The 24,295-nt window shown below is 34.9% G+C and overlaps 1 protein-coding gene across 4 annotated transcripts in view; it reads left to right on the forward strand.

Moving 5' to 3' along the window:
* Positions 1 to 5,222, forward strand: part of LOC137924912 (uncharacterized) — a 43,774-nt gene extending 38,552 nt beyond the window's left edge. For 3 of the 4 annotated variants that reach the window (XM_068768305.1, XM_068768306.1, XM_068768307.1), the window contains 3 exons: positions 1,069 to 1,228; positions 2,552 to 2,655; positions 4,527 to 5,222. In XM_068768305.1, the coding sequence (XP_068624406.1) occupies positions 1,069 to 1,228; positions 2,552 to 2,655; positions 4,527 to 4,599 (337 nt within the window). In that variant the 3' untranslated portion in view covers positions 4,600 to 5,222. Of the gene's footprint in view, positions 1 to 1,068; positions 1,229 to 2,551; positions 2,656 to 4,526 lie in introns of those variants that run through there. The other variant, XM_068768308.1, reaches the window with a different exon arrangement.
* Positions 5,223 to 24,295: the final 19,073 nt, after the last annotated feature.

Below are 24,295 nucleotides of genomic sequence, written 5' to 3' on the forward strand. Positions count from 1 at the left end.
AAGTAAACTACATGGCTGTTCATTCTTTTCAGCTGATGGAAGTTCACTACAAGTGGCATTTACCTTCAAAGATCACCACGACGGCGAAGATCGATGTCTTGCTCTGCCCACATCTAGAGATTTCCCGTGATCTTAATTATGCCGTCGGTCCCCCTGAAGGGGTCTTACCCCTTCTGCGTTTTCTTCTTTTTAGATGATATACGTCCATTGTAAAGTTATGGACTATCCCAAATATTCCCACGGTGAGCAGTCTTGAGTTGCCCTTATCTAGCGACTTTCCGTGACCTTGACTATATGGTTGGTCTACCTAGTGGGGGTGGGGGGGACCTATGCCGCGTCTACTGACTCAAGAACCTTTTGAAACCAACGGCTATCTGTTGAATAAGCGATGTGCCCCGCCCACTACACCTTCAGAAGAGCAATTGTTCTTGCTAGGTTGGAGATTAGTTTTTCTGAAGATCTCATTTCTGAGGACAGCCACCTCCAATGCTCTCTGGGCTGACCTGGAACCTTCTTATGACTCATTTTCGTTACTGAACGCTTGTATGGATAAAATAAGACAGTCAAAATACAATACTGTCCCATGTGGCGTACGAACTGCCATTTCAACCTGCACCTCTGCTGTGGTACGTTACTTTAGTTCTTCTACGGTTTGACTGTTGACTGATATTTACCTTCAGATGAAAAGTGATCCGAGGAAATATTGAATATTTTACATTTGAGAAATACCCTACAGGTATTAGAATCCAACGTATGAACGTCTTCATATGAGACTTTTTTTTTATGATGGTCCCCGCTGTTGGGGACCTCTCGTTCCCCTATCTCGTGTGGGACAGGGACTTTTTAATTCTAGTAATTTATTCACATTTTTTATTATTATCATTCTTCTCTTTCATATATCACATGAGACTGCAGGGGTCCAGCGTTTGGTGATGACCTCAACAAGGTCTCCACCACAAAACCTTAAGGTCATAGCGGCTATCTGTTCTATGGTGTGACCACTGCCACTTTGTTCTGCATGTGGGAAGTATATATAACCTCGTTGACGTGTGATTGTGGGGTTGCCAGGCAGCAGTGCGCTGAACGAACGCTGAAGTCTGTGGCGTGGGTGATGAGGCAGCGTGCCAACAGCCGCATGCTGTCGTTCGTTTCTGCACGCGACGCCGACGGATACGTCGGTCGATTCGGCGCGAATGTTCGCGTCAGCCGAGAGAACTACCAGGTCAAGGTGAGTGGGAGAGGGAGAAAAGATGTAGGGGGAGTGGGGGGGTCGAAAAAGGTAAATTTCTAGAGTAGTATTTTTCAACCTTCATGTCGTGACCCACTTTAATTTCCTTTCTAATATTTTTACGCCTCCCATTATATATATAGATATATGTATATATATGTATATATATATACATATATATAAATATCTGATCATCATAATAATTTGAAGTCCCTAGAACAATCCATATGATTGGCTGTGAAGAATATTTTTTTAAGACTATTGCAGTCAATTAAGACCACGTGGAATAAGCTATATATATATATATATATTGTATTAAAGCGAAAGAACTAAACTAGTGTCATGTAGATAGTATTGCCCCCCTGTAGGGCGTTGTCCCACATTGGGAAGACGGATTATAGAATGATAAAGAGGCTGGCAAAGAATTTCCTTAAGTTGTTTGCGAATCACAACAGCTTAAAACGTGATGGGAGGGAGATGTTCTGTGGGAAAAGAAGCAGGAAAAATGGGTTTCAAGGTCTCTGAGAATTACCAGGATTGGCAAACGAGAGTTTTACGTGAGTTGCGAGAACTAGTAGATCAAAGAAGATATGAGGAGGAGATAGAAAGTGGAGTATTCCCAGGGTTAACAAGACTTACGTCAGTATGACTTTCGTTTTAACTAGCAGGTTCAATGTTAGGTTTTCCAACCGAAACAAGGTAAGTGCGAGAGAGATGGACGAGGTCATGAAGGCTGATAAAGAAGATTGAAGGTCATTCACGAGAATACCATTTGCAGGGACATGTTTTTAAACCACCAATTATACGTTAACTAGCTGATCCCGCAAACGTTGTTTTGCAAAAAAAAATAAAGTTTTTAATTAACAAATGTAAGATAAGGGTTGATCGTAGGGGGGTGAAAATTTAGGTTTGTATGTATTTTATATGCTGTATCATAATAAAATAAAAACCAAAAAAATTGTCTTAAAAATTAAAAATAAAATTTAGAGGTGGACCACCTTTATCACTTAGGGGTATGGAAAATAGATAGTAGCCGATTCTCAGACCTACTGAATACGCATGTAAAATTTGGTAAAAATCAGTCAAGCCGTTTCGGAGGAGTTCAAGTTCGAACACCGTGACACGAGAATTTTATATACTCGTATTAGATGTCGTCATTGTATGGAAGAAGAATCTTTCAACGCCATGTCTCTTTCTTAAGGCTTATCCCTCTTTCATCAATGCCTGACCTGCACTGGTCGATCACAGGCGTGGATTTCGGTAGGGGGGTGGGGGCAGATTGCTGTTCATTGTCGTAACAAAGTATACCAATTTGCGTTACAGATAGTGGTGGGGCCTGGTAAGGGCGTGTACGAGGCCTCTATGACCTATTTGGCGCAAGAAGACCGCTTCGAGATCGACAGTCGCGACATCTCTCGGACAAATGCGTGAGTTAAAAGTCTACAACGTATTAAAAAAAAGTAAAAAAAATTCAAAAAGCAGTATGAATTTGTTCGTATAATGTAAATTCTTTAATTATTCAAAAACTGACTTTTGCCAATGCTTTTTCTGGTATAACCTTCTAGGCCTTAGACTTATCACCTCATTCGTATCAAAACGGCGTCCCCGCATTGGTATGAGTTTGCTGAGTAGCCAGAAATCGCACGGAGCTAAATTAAACGAATACGGTGGTTGCGAAACGATATGAGACGAGTTTTTAGCAAAAAAAAAAAAAAGTCGCGAAGAACTAATGCAGTATGACATCGACCAATCGAGACTTGTGTTTGAGACTCAAAACATCATTCAAAATTTTTCGGAGTGAGACAAATGATATTATTTATTTATTTAATATTCTTTATTGTACACGATATGATACATAATATACAGATACAATAATATACAGAAATGTACAATGGGCGGTCTAATCGCACAAGGCAATCTCTTACAGACAACCATAGTAAGGAAAAGATAAAAGTACTTATAAAGGGTAGTTCACGTGTACAAAAAAATACATATTCACAAACAAATGAACATAAATATACATAAACATACATACATACATACATACATACGTATATAACATATATACTTATAATAAAAAAGGTTTAATACATATTATAAATATAATACAATAATAAATAAAAACATTTAACTGACTTTGATAAGTATTGGTTCGATCGCACTTGCCTCAGAAAGAAGCGAGAACAAAAAAAGAAATGAACTAAGAGATAGACAATTATAGATCTAGTAAATGGTTCTTAACCTTTTTCTTGAAAATAGGTAATATATTATATATTATTAATAAATATATAACTACTTTTGACAAAAAGATACTTGGCAAATGTGTATATATATATATATATATATATATATATATATATATACTAGCTGATTTGAAAAAAAAATAAAGTTTTTAATTAACAAATGTAAGATAAGGGTTGATCGTAGAGGGGTGAAAATTTAGGTTTGTATGTATTTTTGTATGCTGTAACATAATAAAATAAAAACCAAAAAATTGTCTAAAAAATTAAAAACAAAATTTAGGGGTGGACCACCCTTATCACTTAGGGTTATGGAAAATAGATAGTAGCCGATTCTCAGACCTACTGAATACGCATATAAAATTTGGTAAAAATCGGTCAAGCCGTTTCAGAGGAGTTCAAGTTCGAACACCGTGACACGAGAATTTTATATATTAGATATAACTACTTTTGACAAAAAGATACTTGGCAAATGTGTATATATATATATACACGTGTGTGTGTTCGTTCCGAAACTTAAGTTACTTACCTTACCCATTAGAATATCCAATGCCTCTCAGTGTATGCCAGCAAACTCATTCTTTCTGTTATATGTTGATATGTGTGCCAATTGGCAAAGACTTACATTATTAAACGGTTTTATTTAGTTCGACCCGTACGGAATTTGTTTATTTGGGTCAAAATTAGAAATTGAAATTTAAGCACCTTCCCGTTGTCAGATTGATCTGAAATTTGGTACACACGTTTAATTTAGATGACAATACAATATAATAAAATCAATAACATTAAAAATCTAAGATGGCCGCCGATACAAAATGGCGGATTACATATTTTTCCTTAACCCCCTCAATATGGGTATCAAATGAAAGGGCTACACTAGTAAAACACGATGATTATGTTAAAATTTAAAATTCAAGATGGACGCCGTTCCAATATGGCGGACTAGGTACATATTTTTCCACAACCACCACAATATGGGTATCAAATAAAACCGTTTAACTTAAAAGTTTTTTTACCGATTTTTTTTATATATTTTATATTAAAAGCCTTCGTTTCAGATACAACAATGAACCGAGCTGTATCAGCGACAGACATCCGCACCTCAACATGTACTGCTACTGCAACGGGTAGACCCCACCACGGATCCTTTCGCCCCCAGGGTCACATCCACCAGCTATTTATATAAAAACTAAGTTCCAATTGTATGAGATTATGGGTATTTAAAAATGTACCTTATGGTCTTGTAATACGTGTGAAAATCGTATGAACAGATTTTTGTATTGAGATTATTTATGTTTCGAAATGTGTGCGTATGTATGTAGGTATATGTTTAAAATAAACAACAATGCGTTGTTTTGAAAACATAGAAACGACATTTAAAGTTATTGTTTAAATTGTCGATTACTTTTAAAAGTTTATTCTGCAATATTTTGAATTGTCACTTTGACATCTCAAATACAGACTGCTTTACCGACCGAAACGGACGCCGTCATGACACCATTGTTAACAGCGCCATCTATGAAGTGTGAAAGTTAAACAGACACTGCTTTACCGACATTAAAAAATTGCGACTCAATACTAAACAGAATTATTAATGAAATTTGTTTCTTTATATGTATGCTTATATTTTTAAAAACATACATTATATATATCATACAGTCCATTTCGATGGAAATTAAAATCAATTTCAACTCCTATAGTGGAAGAATAGAAGAGACAGTGTTACAATAATTATATAATACAAGAGAAATGAAAGAGAAGGTATGAATATAAATTTTATTAATAAATTCATTTTAATTTTTGATCACAGTATTATATATGTTGCTAACATATAAATGATAATTTTTTTTAATTATTGATACTCATAAAATTGATTTTTTACATACTCTTCTATGATTTTCATTGAAATTATTTTTTTAGTATAAAATTTATGTTCCAGTGTTTATATAGACTATACATGTGCCCGCGACTTTGCGTGGAATTTGATGAAAGGATATTCAGTTTATTTTTTCGTTTAGAACTTTTTCTAAAGTATATACCTGCCAGTATAAGTCCCGTCGAAATCGGTTCAGCCATTTCAGAGATTAGCCGGTATGGGCAGACGGACAAAATTAAAAAAAATGTGATTTTGATATATGCACCGTCTATACACTGAGATATTCCAATTGTATTGATTTGTGAAGCGAAAAAAAATTGTTATTCAACCAATGAATCGACCAGTGTTAAGATTATTTATTTTTCTATTAATTTAAATAAGTAACAAGATAAGTTTTATTTAAGTTTACTCATGCTTAATTGTTTATTTTTAATTTTTAGTAATGTGAATATTTACCGACAAAAACATACTTATACTTCCACATGACTTTATATAGTGTGTGGTGATTTGTATACTATATACTTGGTGTTGCCATAAATATTGTTACAAAGAAAGATTATTTAGGATTTTTTTTACTATAAGCAACATTTATTACTATTACAGTGTATATATATATATATATATATATATATATATATACATATATATACATATATATAAAACAATTAAAAATATATAAAGCTAATTCTTAGTGGTCTCAATTGATGGCAATGCAGTCTTAAATGTTGAGGCCATTTATCAATAGCAGCACGCACTGTATGAAAAAATTCTTCACTCCCATTCATATGGATTGTTTTAGGGACTTCAAATTATTATGATGATCAGATTTTTTTTAATAAATCATCATCCATTGGATTAAGATCAGGACCAGATGATTGTCTGCCTTCAGCTCTGATGAAGTTTCTATTAACTTGAGTGCCGCTTTAGTCACCCGTGACTGACGCCATCCTTTCCGTTTAGGCTGCGTCAGTCACCGATGACTGGCATCGCCCTTTCGTTTAGGCCGCGCCAGTCACCAGTGACTGACACAATCCTTTCCGTCTAGGCTGCGTCAGTCACCGGTGATTAACACCGTCCTTTCCGTTTAGGCCACGCCAGTCACTAGTGACTGACACCATCTTTTCCGTTTAGGCGGCGTCAGTCATTGGTGACTTACAGTCCTTTCCGTTTAGGCCGCGTCAGTCACCGGTGACTGACGCCGTTCTTTTCGTTTAGGCTACGTCAGTCACCGGTGACTAACATCGTCCTTTCCGTTTAGTCCGCGTCAGTCACCAGTGACTGACAGCATAAATATGATAATAAAGAAAAAATAAAAAAATAAATATGAAAATGTTAATTGGTTTACGGTTTTATGACAATTTCAAACTAGTATACCTGTTATAGATATATAACATGTGCCTCTTATGGAATAAGTCCGTGCAGAGTAATATCTTTACAAACGTATGAAGGCTTTTATTATATTTGCCACCAAACCTACTTTACGTAATGCAATTACAACGAATCGGTTACCTTTATCACTCCACTACATTTTAATGTCATAGAATATTTTACAATATATTGGAGTAAAAATAAAATAATGTACGATCATATAAAAATGACAGATTCCAAATTCAAAATTAATATGCTTGTTTATTTTTAATTATGACAGTATTTATGGCCAGACTAAATATGTCATTAGTATAAATATATAATATACAAGAATACCTCCCTTTGCGTCGTTTCGTTTTTTTCGAAGTTGCGTCGCTGCTTAGTTAGTGCTAATTTTCACTGTGCGTCGTTAGATTTTCGAGGTTGCGTTGTTTTGGGTTCGAGTCTTTAATTTTTTTTTGAAATTTCCTTTTTTTTTTAAAAGATGGCAACACTTGCTTATAATTGCGCCATGCCATTTAAACTCGGGGATTCCCTTTCTAACTAAAAATCAACGCAATTTGAATACAGTTTTAATTTTACTCTTTTTGCTAATTTTAAGAGTTCAGTTTCAATTACGTAGTGTGTTGTGCTTTTTTGAAAAGAGAATAGTATATGTATATTAATTTTAATGTGTTGTTTCTGGTTACAAAAACGTAAATATTTTTCCAATTTATTTATAGGCAGAGTAATATCATTTTTGTTTTTTAAATGTTTACTTTGTTCAATTTTTTTTTATAAAGAAGTATTTTCGTGACCCTGGAACCTATCTTCGATGTTTACATGGTTTGCTATAGAAAATCTTAATTCACTTTGCGGCGTTTCAATTTGCGTCGTGTTTTTTTGGAACGTAACCACGACGCGAAGTGAGGTATTGGTGTATATACATTAATAATAATCAAAGATTTGAGACGAGATCGCAACGAAATAAGTCGGGATTTTTTTTGGTTTACTGTGCGTTTTAAATTGTGACTGTCTTATTAAACCAAATATCAATTCAATTAAAATAATATTTTATATTGATTTATTATTTAAGGCTTTATATTTTATTCTGTCGGCCTAGAGTCCGACATAAACATAATTTTATTTAATACTTTAAAAAAAACTTACAGAAGTTTTGAAAGCTAAGATATAATATAAAATTAAAAAAGTTGTCTAATTTCAAATATTAAAAAATGGTAGCTAAACAAATCCGATACTAAAGTATATAGCATGAAATGTCACAAAATACACACAAATAAGTTAAGGATACAAACCAACAGAAACTCAATTTTATTGTATCTTTTAGAATAAGTAAAAAATTGTTTCTTTTATCGATGCAGATGTTAAACTATTATTTTTAAAAATGTATCTTATAATTTACGTATATTGCATATTTAAAAACACAGCTAGGATGTCAACTAATAATGTAGGTAGTCTGAAAATTCTAAATATAGGCCGCTTACAAACGGTTCTATTGAAAATAGATGTGGGAAGCATATGTCCAGCTGTGGGATGTGCAGCTGAAATAATAATTACTTTGATCAGTATTGTAAAATCGTTTGTTAATTTTGTGGGTAGTTTTATAATTAAGTTGAATATAGTTGTGTGTTTGTGACGGAATTTTTTTTTCGCGAATGAAAAAGTGTATGTATTTGTAAATATATATATGCTAATATTAAAATAATTTATAAACACGTAACAATATTATGGCAATAAAGTCAAAGAGATGTGAATGTTTGAATTTGAGTGTAGTGATCATTTTTACATCTACCCTACAAAGTAGGGTAGATGAATAATTCTGTTTAATCTGTTGTACAGTACCCGGACATAAATATTGTACATCGACCTTTGGAAAGAGACAATCGGCTAATATCGGCTTTTTAGAGCACTATCTCTGTCCCACACTACCTATGTGACGTTTTGTCAGTCGTTGTATTTCGTGTGACAGAGATAACGCTCTACGAAGCCGAAATTAGCCGATTGTCTCTTTCCAAAAGTCGATGCGCGATATTTATCGCTGGGTTCTGTATTTATTCATCATTAACCTTTTCCACTCCAAGGCTGTTATGTAGCATCGATAAAATTTAATTGAATTATAGTATCTTGCGGTTCTAGAATATGTTTCATTCGTTCGTGATTCAGACATTTTAGTAACAAAAATCTTTCCTGTTTAAAATTTTCCGCAAAAAGAAGCATTACACCATGTCGAGTATCACTCGACGGTGGAGCTTGTGGAACAAGATCAGTGTCGAGTGACACTCGAGGTTGGAGTGGAAAGGGTTGATAGTAAACTATTTTATGTTAAAAATGTTGTACTTATGCAAATGGTGTTGTTTACCAGTGGATTTGTAAGAGTGAAAAGTTGTTTTCAAGAAAAAAAATGGCTTCAAATAAATTTGTTTTTTTTTTTGTTTCATTTTCTCCCACTAATTTAATAAAAAAACATGCAAATATTAATATAAATCCGTGTCCTTTGCGTATCATAATACTACACTCCAACCGTCAACCTGGCTATTTCCTATGTAGGATTGCAAATAGAAATATAAGCTCTGATTATGTTAGAGGAAATTTTGTAAAACTAATTTATAAAAAAAAACCTGGTAATTATGGTATATCTCCCGTGGACATCTTTGGGGAAGTTCATGCCTTGCAGTGGGCGTCTATGGGCTCGAAGTCGAGGAGATAGGAGTTAGAGGTATAACAGCAGTGTCTCTACATATAGATATAAGTAAGATATATGCATATATATCCATGCTCATGTATTTATGTTTGTCACGAGTGAACATCAGATCATTTCTGGAACAGACTTAAAAGCAGCTCTGGTGGTATTTAAAATATGGTTAGATAGAGAAGTCTTGAAGAAAGTAAACGTCGATACATTGTAAGGATGCCTCCGTAAAAATGTACATGGGCCGTCAGCCCGAGCGCTGCAATCGTGCCCTATACAACAATAGACATGGCGAATAGGCTGTTATTCAAGTTCCTTGTTGACCAGTGTTTCTCGAGGGGTCTACGTTTCACAGGGGAGTAATTATAAAGTCGAATCTGCGAGAATTTAACTCTTTCACTTTAATATAAAATGTGTTATATAGGGGTATGTAATTTTAGAAAGGTTAAGACGGGGCGTGAAAAAAAAGTTGAAAAATACTGTTGACATTTTTTTAATGGAATCAGGCGTTACGTCGCGGAAGTCCATCCTAAGTAAGAAAAGGACCAATATTTAGCCACTTCCGCACATGCAGTGGTAGTCGTGCAACAAAGTGCATCGCCCGCCAGCACGCTGATAAATGCGCATGCGGCAAACAATGCGAATCACACAACACCTGTTTCACCCCTCCACGGGGCATCTTCAGGAGTTATGTTACACCGATTAGTGCCAAACACAGTCTCTGTGCGGAAGTGGCTAAATATTGGTCCTTTTCTTACTTATGCTGTAGACAATTGACGGTACAATTTGAGGTCTGAAGATGATAAATCAAACGTTTCAGTGTTCATATGTCTTAGTGCCAAAAAGGAGTTTTTCGTTTTTTATGTATTTTGAAAAAAAAAATAATTTAGTTTATAAAGACGACGGTAGCATTGCTGACGACGAATTCAAATTCTCGTTCGAATTTTGAATTCGAACGCGTAAGATTTATTTTACGAAACATTCTTAACCGTCTTCCGTCCGCGGGCGTTAATTTACGCCCAAGCATTATAATTTTCACAATCCGTAAACATGATTTCATGCCTAATCGATGTCTTTGATTGTTTTTTTTTTATAACATAAAGCCTATATTTTTTACTGAAATATGATTGGAAGTATTTATCCTTATTTTTTATGGTGTTATCCATTCATTATAGGACATCCTGTATCTATAATTTCTTATTTGAACTGAAAGAAACTCAATATAATTACGACATAATTTATTTACATAAAAATGGTAATAAAGTAAAAAAAGGAAATTAAAAAAATCTAATCTAATGAATAAACATAAACTTGCTGTTCCCGGTATTCGGCATTCATAGGTCAACGCAGGGATGAGCAACCCGCGGGCCGCATGCGACCCTCGAGGCAAGTAAATTTTAATTTATTTTTGTATTTAAAAAAATTGCTAGTATCAAGGCTTTAAAGATAATAAAAGTGTCTAATTAGTTGTAAATCGGTTGATTACGAACATAAATTACGTTTAGAACATGGTTTGAACCTTTAAAATATACTCTTTTTTTTTTTTCACGGCCCACTGTTTTTAAAACTGCGGCCCTCCGACCAAAAAAGGTTGCTCACCCCTGGGTCAACGTATACGATTTTATACCAAACTTCTAAACTACCAAACGACGACGTAAATATCTCTTTGTAAATTAAAAAAAATAATCCCTGGCTCTGTCGATAGGCATATTCCTACGGGAACTCTTTCTGTGGTCAATAGGTCTTGAAATATTAACAACAATAAGCCCAAAGTAGAAGTGTGTGTATCCATTCTATTATTTTTATGATAGCAAAATAATCACAGTTGTCAAAATGCTTTCGCTTATCTGTCAATCCATCGGTCTACGCATGCGCAAAAACCAAGGACGCGCGGCGTATGATTTGTAGGCGGTTGTCAAAACCGCGTCTCACGCCGAAAAATAATTAATATAAAAATGGCGGACGGCGTCAACTGACATATGTGTTGTTTGTGAATTTGTATAAAATATTTAGTGCTGTGATGGAATATGAAATTAAAGAGTATCTTATATTAATTTAGAATCAATGTCAAATATTTACAAATGAGTGAAAGTTTTTATATAAAAATTATTTCATTCGCATGACAAATAATTTATTACGGCGTTGGCGGGTCTGAAGTTGTAGGCGGATGACTTTTAAAATAAACTGTCTATCTTTCATCAAGGCGCTTTAATTTTTGTGCTCCAGCTCGTTGGGTGTTGTCTCTAACATTGCCTAACCTGCTGCTAGCCCTAGAGCTTTTACAGCTTTGTCTGATATGAGTTCACGGAGCAGAAGGGTCTGTGAACTATAATAAAAACAAGCATTTGTGATTCTGAACCTACATTTGACATTGATGGAGGTTGAGGCAGCTAAGACGAGGTTTACTTGGTCGAGTCTGTGTTGCTGTTTGTATAGTGGGTATGGAGTCAGGGTTAGATGGCAGCGTGGACCACTTGGCAATCTAAGGATAATGATCCTACCTCGGATCGCCCACGCTGTTCGAGACGACTGTGGAATTTTGAACTGTGCGCCGCTGACGATGATGTTAATGTTGCTGCCGTAATATCTATGTAAATAAAGAATTATATTTCTGTGATATTCCCCTTTTCAATGCGCCGCTGACGATGACGTAATGAAGCTGCTATAATATCGATTTAAATAGAGAATTATATTTCCGTGTTATTCCTCTTTTCGATGCGCCGCTAACTATGACGTAATGTTGCTGCCATAATATCGATGTAAATAAATAATTTTCTTTCTGTGATATTCCTCTTTTCGATGCCCTATTGACGATGACGTAATGTTGCTGCCATAATATCGATGTAAATAAAGAATTATATTTCTGTGGAATTCCTTTTTTCGATGCACCACTGACTATGATGTTAATGTTGCTGCCATAATCCAGATTTAAATAAAAATTATGTTTCTGAGAAATTCCCCGTTTCAATGCGCCGCTGACGATGACGTAATGAAGCTGCCATAATATCTATGTAAATAAAGAATTATATTTTTGTGGAATTCCCCTTTTCAATGCGCCACCGATGATGACGTAATGTTGCTGCAATAAAGCCAATTTAAAAAAAGAATTGTATTTCTGTGAAATTACCCGTTTCAATGCGCCGCTGACGATTACTTAATATTGCTGCCATAATATCGATGTAAATAAAGAGTTATATTTCTCTGATATTCCCATTTTCGATACACCACTAACAATGACGTAATGTTGCTGCTATAAAACCAATTTAAATAAAGAATTGTATTTCTGTGAAATTACCCGTTTCAATGCGCCGCTGACGATGATGTTAATGTTGCTGCCATAATATCATAATAAAGAATTATATTTCCGTGGAATTTCCCTTTTCAATGCGCCACCGATGATGACGTAATGTTCCTGTTATAATATCGATGTGAATAAAGAATTATATTTCTGAGAAATTCCCCGTTTCAATGCGCCACCGATGATGACGTAATGTTCCTGCCATAACATCGATGTAAATAAAAAAATTCTCTCTATGGAATTCCCTTTTTTGATGCACCACTGACAATGACGTAATGTTGCTCCCATAATATCTATGTAAATAAATAATTATAGTTCTGTGGAATTCTCCTTTTCGATGCGCCACTGACGATAATGTAATATTGCCTCTATACTACTATTTCATCATTCACTGATTAAGATGTTTAAATATAAATCGGGAAAAAATTGCAAACACCACTTAGTTGTTAGTTGTTCTAGATAGATGGCGCTAAACGAACTTTAAACACGTTTAGTGCGCTCTTCATTCAATTTCAACCACTGGACAGCTAGATCGTGATCTATCTCACGGATTCAAATCTTTGGCAGCTAATTATAATTTGTTATAATAAATCAATCGGAGAACCTCTCCTCTCTAAGCATCATATAAGTTTAAGTAACAAAAGTAAAAGTTTGTTAAACTGATCCACATCTGATCGTAATAATATAGCATTGGATCATCGAAATAGTGTTGTGCATTAATCGATTACATTTTAATATCGATAATTTGTATATAACAGAATTTCTGGACAGAACATATATCGATATATTATAATAAATAGATAATCTAATATATTTAGTATATATTTATTTATTTACACTTTATTGTAAACCAGAGTTCCCCAAACTTTTTTGTGCCATGTTTTTCCGTGTTGGGTAGACCCCCTACTTACCTGATATTGCTTTCCTGTAAATTTCTAACTGTAGTGAAGTTTAGTGTTAAAAACTTAAAGTAAAAACACATGTTAATTTATACATTTATTAGTTGAATTTAAATTAAAACTACTCAAAATAAAATTTTGTATCTGTTATGTAAAATATACGTGACATTAAATAAACATAAAATAAACTATAAATAAAATAACATAAAATATGTACTTCATAGGTACTATTTGTATGTAAATATGTACTATCAGTGTATGTGTTGAGATCCACTATAGTGCACCCCCATTTTCATTTTATGGACCCCCAAATTTTTTTTCGCTGACGTAGACCCCTTGCAGGTTGTCATAGACCCCTAGGGTTCGATATAAACCAATTTGGGAATCACTGTTGTAAACCATATATAATAACTAAAAAAGACAATTTATATAAATGTACAAGAGACGGTCTTATCACTCGAGGCGATCTCTACCAGACAATCTATGGATGGAGATGAGAGACATGAAGGAGAGGGCAGTATAGGGTGTACATATATACATAAATACGAGTAAATAACAAATGCTACACAATATCTTAATTTTAATTTCTAATGAAGAATATAATATGAATTTTTAATAATGTATATCAGGGTCGCTAAACTACGGCTAAAAATAATTTTTGACTCCGAATGATTATCGATTTATTTCAATGTTCAAATTTATATAACCCATGTCAGCTGCTGGGAAATTGAAACAAATTACTGGCGTGAATATTTATTATTATTAATGTTTAGGACAGATATTGTGACTAAAGAAAGATATACAAATAAATATGTCAAGTGCATATAAAAAAATAACAACGTAATTTAATTTTTATTTTGGTACGAGACGTCCTCAAAACGAGTAATATAGTTGTATGACATATTGTAATATCGATATATTCGATGCACGTCACTAAATCGATAATTCGGTATGATCGAATCGATCAATCGAATTTGGATCAAGGTCTCAGCGCAACGGGGATGCGCAATTGCGCAAGCGCTCTTGTATCTCGCACGACTTCAGATTAATGAATGCAGTCTAAATTTTCCGAAATTATACCGCAATAAATATCTCTATTGCACTATCGCATGACTTGAATCTGACACCTTCATTTCGTTGCCATACCTTCATGTATTGGTGTTCACGATCGCTTCACGTTTTAGATATTAATATGGTTCTATATATTAATTGAAATGAAAAGGCTTTTACAGATTTAGTGGAATTAAACTTAACATATCAACTATATATATGCGTTACTTCATCATCTTTTAGGCCGATAGACGCCTTCTTTAAACATGGTCACGATAATTAAGTCATCGGTCTACCTAGTTGGGGGCCTGCCCACGTTGTCTACCTGCTCGTGGTCACCACTAGAGAACCTTTCGACACTATCAGCCGTCGGTTACATGCGTACTTCTAGACCAGAGTTCCCCAAACTTTTTTGTGTCGTATACACCTTGCCATGATTTTCCGTGTTGGATAGACCCCCTACTTACTTGATATTGATTTCCTGTAAATTTCTAACTGTAGTGAAGTTTAGTGTTAAAAACTTAAAGTAAAAACACATGTTAATTTATACATTTATTAATTGAATTTAAATTACAACTACTCAAAATAAAATTTTGTATCTGTTATATAAAATATACGTAACATTAAATAAACAATTTTTTTACTTCATAGGTACTTTAATAAATAATGTAAATGTTTTGATATTATAAGATAGTATGATGTAAGTAAATAGGTACTATCACTGTATGTGTTGAGATCCACTATCGTGGACTCCCATTTTCATTTCATGGACCCCCAAATTTTTTTTCGCTGACGTAGACCCCTTGCAGGTTGTCATAGACCCCTAAGGGTCGATATAGACCACTCTAGGAATCACTGTTCTAGACACTAGAACCACGTTAGTATAATAATAAAATAAAGTTCTAAAACTTTGTTAACACGTGGCGCAAAAGTAATGTCACATTGTGAATGTGCCTTAATTTTTATAAATTACTATTTTTATATACTCCATTGCCCATTGACAACTAATTCTCTACATATTTGGTTTCTGTTGAAGTTGATGATGTAATCCCGGAGGCCTTTACAGCTTCAGAACTGAGTTCACGGAGCGGAAGGGTGCGTGAACTTAAAAATGAAACTTAAGCTGAAAGACGTATTCTAGTTGTACGATGAAGTTAGAACGTAGTAAACCGCTCTACCTGAGTAGAGCTATGTAGTGTTGATCTTGTGTGATATCTTGGGATGGCAGCGTGGACCACAGGCGAGCCAAGGAATGTTTCGGATTCAACCTCACTTCACCCACGCTTTGCGCGGTTAGAAAGCAGAAGGCATCCTTCTTTATATATCTACTTTTCTTTCATTTGATCTTTTATTTTAACTCCTATTATGTTTCTCTATCCTCTTCTACTCATCCTCTGAAATCTAGTGACTATTAGCAATATAATCAATGATCATATCGTGTATTATATAAGATTGCATTCCGGGCATTGAACGCGATAAACGATAGCAAATTTCAATCATCTATGGCTATCATTGCTCAATAAATATATTATAATATATAATTATAAATGCAACGACATATAAAAACATCAAAATAACTGTTAATTCAATAATTAGTTTTTGTTTAACCAACTTTTTAAATATCTTTATACTTATATCGCTTCGTAATTAATTAAAAACAGTATTTCTACAGTAGCAGGTCACGACTTCGTAAAACGGAACGATGCGGATGTGCTATGATAGGCATATCAATTATTAAATTTGTATTACGATATTTGTTATTATATCTTTGATCGCCATATTGTTTTTTTATATAGTTGTAATGGAATAGGCCTTTGTCTTCCATCTCACCCGATGGAAAGTGTAGATCAGTGATTCCGAAAATGGTCTATATCGACCCCTAGGGGTCTATGACAACCTGCAAGGGGTCTACGTCAGCGAAAAAAAATTAGGGGATCCATGAAATGTAAATGGGGGTCCACGATAGTGGATCTCAACACATACACTGATAGTAGGGTAAAACAGGGTAATGGGGGTCACTTAAGCGAGAAATCAAATAAAAATTAATTATAAAACAAAATATTTATTGCAACCGCCTTTAAATATAATATAACTAATATACTATCAATTGAGATCAGTTTCAATCACTTTGGCAATCAACTTTGAAAATTATTCAAGTTTAAAAAAAAAACAGATTTGACTCCCATTGCACCGATATGAGGGTAATGGTGGTCACCCTGGGGGCAATCAGAGTCAATGAAAATCTAGCACATATCACAGACATAACCTTGACCCAGTGCATTCCGAGTGAGCCCATAGACCACATGAGGTACATCTGAACCATATCTCATTGTTTCTGCCGAAATCGTTGCATACTGGGCACTTGTTTCCCACATCTTTTAGCTCATCATCCTCATGATGCTGGCACAAATCGTTAGTACCAACATCAGATACAGAGGTTTCATTCGATTCTTGAAGTATTTGACGCTTTACCTTTTCAGGAGTCTTCTTCACTACTTTACTTTTTTTCTTTTTTTCCCTGACCTTTACCTTTCCATTTCTTATTTTCTTTCTGTGTTCCTCCTTTTTTCTTTTCTTTCTTATTTTCTTTTTCTACAAGGTTTTCTTTCAATGGCGTTGAAGTTAAAAGTGTTGCATGTTGTTTTTTTCGGCATTGTCTTGTATTAATAATACGTGTCTTCTCTGGTAACTTGATTAAATCATGCAATGTAATTTGACTTGAAGTGCTAGGATCTGATGAGTTAATCGCAGACACTGACTGTTTTGGTGTGCTCGGTACTATGGGATGAAATTCTTTTGATGTGCTCGGAACTGGTGATTATGATTCTTTCGATACATGATCATTCGTGGGAAATGGGAGTCACCCGACTCTCATTACCCACTTCTACACAAATTAGAAAAAAATGAATGAAAATAAAACTGTAACATATTAACACGCTAAGAACTGCACATCACAATTTTGAACGTCTAACTAAGCACGTGTGAATGTCTTAATCGTATACTGCAAATTATTCGACACTTACCTTTTAATTTACATTGACGAAAAATTAGATCAGCGAAGCGAAAAAACAAAATACAGCCGTATCTCAGAAGTGCGGGCACCAACTGGTGCGAGACTTTCGAGGCAACGCCTGGGGGCCAGGGCAGGGTAGAGGACATCATTTACGAGTCGCTCTCGTGTACTGTTTTGTGGATGTATGGGTGATTCTCATTACCCACTGACTCTCATTACCCTACTCTCCCCTACCTATTTACTTACATCATACTATCTTAGAAAATCAAAACATTTACATTATTTATAAAAGTACCTATGAAGTAAAAAATTTATTATATATGTTTATAAAATTGTGTAAGTTGTAGGATGTTGGTATTCGCTTTGTGGTCGCAATACATTTTGAACTTGTAAAAACCTGAGAGTCGCAGTCTCAGAGCTTCGCTACCTTGCACTGACTTGTTCAATTCGTCACTCTATAAATACGTATATTTTACATAACCGATACAAAATTTTATTTTGAGTAGTTTAATTTAAATTCAATTAATAAATGTATAAATTAACATGTGTTTTTACTTTAAGTTTTTAACACTAAACTTCATTACAGTTAGAAATGTACAGGAATCAAATCAGGTAAGTAGGGGGTCTACCCAACACGGAAAAACATGGCAAGGGGTCTACGACACAAAAAAGTTTGGGGAACTCTGGTGTAGATGATGACGAAGGTGGTACACGCCCATCCAAAAGAAACCTGTTCACTCTACTCTTAAAGGCTTCAGAGTTCAACTCATCAGGAAAAATAGAACCAGGCAGATTGTTTCAAATCTTGTCGACTCTCACCAAAAACGAGTCTGTTACGGCCTTTATCGAATTAAAAAAAAATAATCATTATCACGTCAACAGATAGATGCCTGTGAATAATGGACTTCCTCGAAGATTCGTGGGCAAAACGAGCTTGGATCCAGATCCTTGACTCGACTGTGGTCCACGCTGTCGTACCAAGCCGCATACACAACATCAACACTACACAGCTCTACTCGGGTAGAGCGGTTCACTACGTTCTTACTTCAACGTACAACTAGAATACGTCTTTCAGCTTCTGTTTCATTTTTAAGTTCACGGACCCTTCCGTTCCGTGAACTCAGTTTCGAAGCTGTAAAAGCCTCCGGGCTGATATCATTAACTTCAACAGCAACCAAACATATAGAGAATTAATTCAACAAGCAATGGAGTATATCTAAATAGTAATTTATTAAAATTAAGGCACATTCACAATGTGACATTACTTTTGCGCCACCTGTTAAAAAACTTTATTCTAATATTCTACTAACGTGGTTCTAGTGTACAGAAGTAAGTAGTGCGCGCATATCCAGCTTCTGTTTTATTTTTAAGTTCACGGACCCTTCCGCTATGTGGACTCAGTTTCGAAGCTGTAAAAGGCCTCGCACTAACAGCATTAACTTCAACCGAAACCAAACCATAGATCACAGCAATTCGAAATTCAAAATATCTTTATTTAAGTTGGCATTTATATGAGCTTGTGAATCGTCGATTATTTTAACATTATAAGCAGCAAGCCGAACAGAACCTCAATAGGTTTTTTTAAATGAAATTCAACACGTTTTTGTTTATATTTTTTTATGGACTCCGTTATGGTGACCCCTCGTACACCTATTTATTGTGGGAAAGACACTTTGTTTTATTAAAAAAAAAATCATGTAATATTCGCGATCTTATATCGTTCCTCCTACGATCTTGCATTCGTTTATATCCTTTCTTTCTAAAATTCTTCTGCCTTTCCCTTCCATATACATTTTTCCTTTTATTAGATACCATTCTTTCTTCTCCTCATACCTTTACTATAACATTTATTTTCAGACGAGCAATTCTTCGAGCTATGCCTGTAATCTTGGCACTTCTGCAGCTCTCCATTGCTCTCTGAGTGATCTTATGAGGCCGGTGATTGATCACGTCTCGGATCCGTATATCATCACCGGCTTCAAATATTGCGATATGGTGAGAAAAGGTTTCGGAGCTGAACGCTGCCTATTCGAGTTGGATTCGATGTATGATCTCTTTCTTGAAGTCGGACTTAGCAGGGTTTGTCCTATATATATATACCTACAAAAACAACAACAATAATAAGCTCGTTACAAATACTGCGTAGTATATAATTGATTGCACTGGAGGAATAATTTTGAAATTTAGATCTCTTCGGAAGTAAGTTGAAAGCTGGAGGCATCTTAGGTGCGATCACTTTTCTTATGTATGCCTTTTTTATTATGCTATAATAATAATTACAACAAGAGAAGCATATAATATATATATATATATATATATATATATATATATATATACACACATGGATATTAGACATCACTTTCGTCTTACCCATGTTTATTTTAAGGCCTACTTCTTCGAAGGCTTTATTGAGATCATCGATGTGTGTCAAGTCCTCCATGGTGTCACCCATAACGTCTATATCATAACCAAACCAAAACCGGAACCACTTTGCTCCACATATACATTTTAGAAAAAACACTAAGTAATAATCAACTAGGAAGACTTTGAAACCGTTGTATCGATACAGAAATGTTACTATTCCATGCAAGTCTTCAACAATTGTTAATAAAATTTAATACGCAATAAATCAATAAATTAATTAGGGTCTTACATCTCTGCCGACACCAGAATGTGTTACGGTCGTGAAGATGCATCATGGTTAGATGTTTACATAAAACCATCAGGTGTCTGCATTCGGTACAAATAGAGCAACCGCCGAATAGTTACGTCTTATATATCGTGCCGCGCTGAAGTATGCTCTACTTCAATATATTTATTTATTTAATCAAATTCTTGAGTTGATACCGAAAGCTGACTTGGAGAGTTAAGCTCGAATCCAATGTGAAAACCGTGTTGCTATATGGACGCTAGACGTGGAAGGTTACCAAGGATATCTCTCGTCGGCTCCAAGTCTTCGTCAACAACTGTCTTCGACGTATTCTCTGAATATACTGGCCTATTTTTTATTGCTTATTGGCACAGAGGAAGTGGAGAGAGTCCATACATTTATAGGAGGGACAGAAGAGGACATCGCTTCGAGAATCGCCAAGGAAAAGGCAGCCTTCGCACGGTTTCGTCCTGTATGTCAATCACGGAAACTGACTAGAACAGTTAAGCTCAAAATATTCCGGTATAATGTGAAAACCGTGTTGCTATATGGATGCGAGACGTGGAAGGTTACCAAGGATATCACGCGTCGGCTCCAAGTCTTCGTTAACAACTGTCTTCAACGTATTCTCGGTATATGCTGGCCTGAGAAAGTCTCCAACGTAGATCTTTAGACACTCTGCGGTGAGATACCGATCAAACAGCAGATCAAATGCCGCGAGTGGAACTGGATAGGCCACACGCTCCAAAGGGACCCTGACAGTTATAAATGATAATACTAACATGATTTTAATTTATAACTGTGGTCAAAAAGTATTTTATATATTTTTTAATAAAATGTAAATTCTTTATTTATTCTTCCAAATCAATTTCATCACCTTCAAAGTAATCCCCTACTGATAAAAAGCACTTTTGCCAACGCTTTTTCCAGTCCTTGAAACAGACCTAATAATCTTTTTCCGGTACAGCCTTCAATACCTTCAATTCGGATTTTAATCTCCTCAAATCGTAAATACATTACATTATACATGAATTGGCGTTTTGAGTTTACTGAATAATCAGATGTCGCACTTAGTTTTGATTACAGAACGATACTAGTCGAGTTTTTGGCAAAAAAACCTCGCGAAAAAATCGACCAATGGAAATTTGACGCGTTTTGGGACACAAAACATTGTTTAAAATGATTTGGACTGAGACAACTGATATTCCAACCTTTGATAAACAGACGCTTGGCAAATGTTTTAGACAGATCTGCCAACTTTATTATTCCAAGCAAGAAAAGGACCAATATTTAGCCACTTCCACACATGCAGTGCGTATATGCATACAGAGACTCTGTGTTTGGCACTAATCGGTGTAACATAACTCCTGAAAATGCCTCGTGGAAGGGTGAAACACGTGGTGAAACAGTTGTGTGATTCGCATTGTTTGCCGCATACGCATTTATCAGCAGGCTGGCGGGCGGTGCACTTTGTTGCACGACTACCACTGCATGTGCGGAAGTGGCTAAATATTGGTCCTTTTCTTGCTTAGGATCTACTTCCGCATGGTAACGCCTGATTCCATTAAAAACTTTATTATTATTAGGATCTATATTTCACAGATATTAGCGTCCATGCCTTTGTTTTTACATTTATGTTTAATATTTCAGAATTTTTGCTCACGGTTTTGATATTAGTATTTAAGTATAAAAGTATATCTCTTAATATACTTTAATGACGTCTTGACAATTTCAAATTTTTAAAATTACGTATCGTCCGACCACTATCTTGTCTTTACTCCATATTGGCATCCTCAGGCTGTGTGCCAGTGTTTGTGCGGTTGTTGCCGTATACGCCATAATGAATCTTGAGATCGTGTCTTGAGTCTCGTCCGTGTAATACACACACGTGTGTGACGTGATATTACTACCGCCGCTTGACACTGTTATACAGCACGAGGGTGTCTGTTATTCGTCGAACAATTATGACCACCTCGCTCTTTAGTCCCTGAGCCTCGTGGATGGTGAGAGCCCTAGAACCTATCTCTTTACCAGGGGGCCAGCCGTCGCGAGGAAGGTCAGTTTCTCCCAGCTGGTTAGGCTCAATCACTCGTCGTGGTGGGCAGTACAACCTTAATTGGGTTATATCGAGCCTCTCCACAAGCTATCTCATTAGCCAAGACTATGGCAAAGAGACAGTCCTACCAACATAAGAAAATTTAACCTCATTCTCCCGGTAGTTTTAAATGACATTTTTAACTTATTTTTTGATCATAGTTGTATATATATTATCGTTGTATCTGAATAAATAAACAGATCAATTAAATATTTATTAAATATTGTTAAAAAATTGCAATAAAAATAAAAACACAAATGAATTCTAAAAAGAAAAATAATTTTAAATGGAGCAACATTCCAATCGTCGCACGAATCCACATAGAAGATCACGCCTGAAGATGGTCTGAGACGCATACTCCACGCTAGTACTAATCAAGCAGACAGTATATAAGGCAAAAGTATATCGCTCTGTCATCATTCCACTTCTAGAAGCTGTCGGTGATCAGTTCAGAAAACTACGGTAATAATTTTTATTTCTTAACTTTTTTTTCTTTCATTATCTATGCCTATAATTAAGGTCACTCGGAGAGAAATATAGCGGATGTTCTCAAAATTTTAATCGAAACATAAATGAGAATAAACAGAAAAACCAAGGTCATCCGTAGCTTGAATAATTTCTCGTTTAAAGTGGCCATGAGCGAATACATCGCTTCAACCATTTTTGGGAGGAGATCTGTAACTCAAGTACGTTTTTAGATAAACATGATAATTATAAAAGCCTCCTATCAAAATTTTATGAAAGCATTACATATAAATAAAAAGTAGCTAAGCATTGTTCGAAGTGGCATCGTATACTGGTCATAGTGGCGCTCTTTGGAGAAAGCCTATATGTTGTAAGTGGCGTCTGTAGGCTGAAAAGAAAAATGATAATATCTATCATCCACTCTAATTTTTATATATTTTTTTGTATATATAAAAACGTGACAGTGTATATAAAACATTTTTTTATATTTACAAATATATTTTCGAAATTATTATTAAGTATATATCTAAATATTTAGTGGTATATATGAACCTCTGCTTAGTTACAATACCCGGCGATAAATATTGCACATCGACGTTTAGAGAGAGACAATCGGCTAATTTCGGCTTAGTAGAGCGTTGTCTCTGTCGCACGAAATACAAACAGTGTGTAGAACGGGCATAATGCATTCCAAAGGTCGATGTGCAATATTAATCGCCGGGTACCGTAAATAGTTGTACATAACTAGACGAAAAAATAAATTTAAAATTTTACACGTTTAATATGCACTAAAATATATATACAAATGATTTAAAATATAATATATCGTTATTGGAGAATGTTTTTTTTTGTTTCGTAATTTCTTTCTTTCATTAGACATTTTAAATTAAAAGTTAATTGTTCAATAAAACAATTAAATCCAGTCAACTATCATTAAATCGGTAAGAAAATCATTAATAAGAGGATAAATAATATTATTTGCTTGTTTGTGTGTTATTAATTCGTGACTGCGATGCTAATAAATACATTTAAAAAACTTTTAAGTTAAACGGTTTTTTGGTACCCATATTGTGGTGGTTGTGGAAAAATATGTACCTAGTCCGCCATATTGGAACGGCGTCCATCTTGAATTTTAAATTTTGACATAATCATCGTGTTTTATTAGTGTAGCCCTTTCATTTGATACCCATATTATTGAGGGGGTTTAGGAAAAATATGTAATCCGCCATTTTGTATCAGCGGCCATCTTACATTTATAATGTTATTGATTTTATAATATTGTATTGTCATCTAAATTAAATGTGTGTACCAAATTTCACATCAATCTGACAACGGGAAGGTGCTTAAATTTCAATTTCTAATTTTGACGCAAACAAATAAATTTCGTACGGGTCGAACTAAATAAAACCGTTTAAAAATCGCAA

Source organism: Battus philenor, unplaced genomic scaffold (genome assembly GCF_028537555.1).
Source record: "Battus philenor isolate CCGP_79_NKW_IND1 unplaced genomic scaffold, ilBatPhil1.0.hap1 SCAF_25, whole genome shotgun sequence".
NCBI lineage: Eukaryota > Metazoa > Arthropoda > Insecta > Lepidoptera > Papilionidae > Battus > Battus philenor.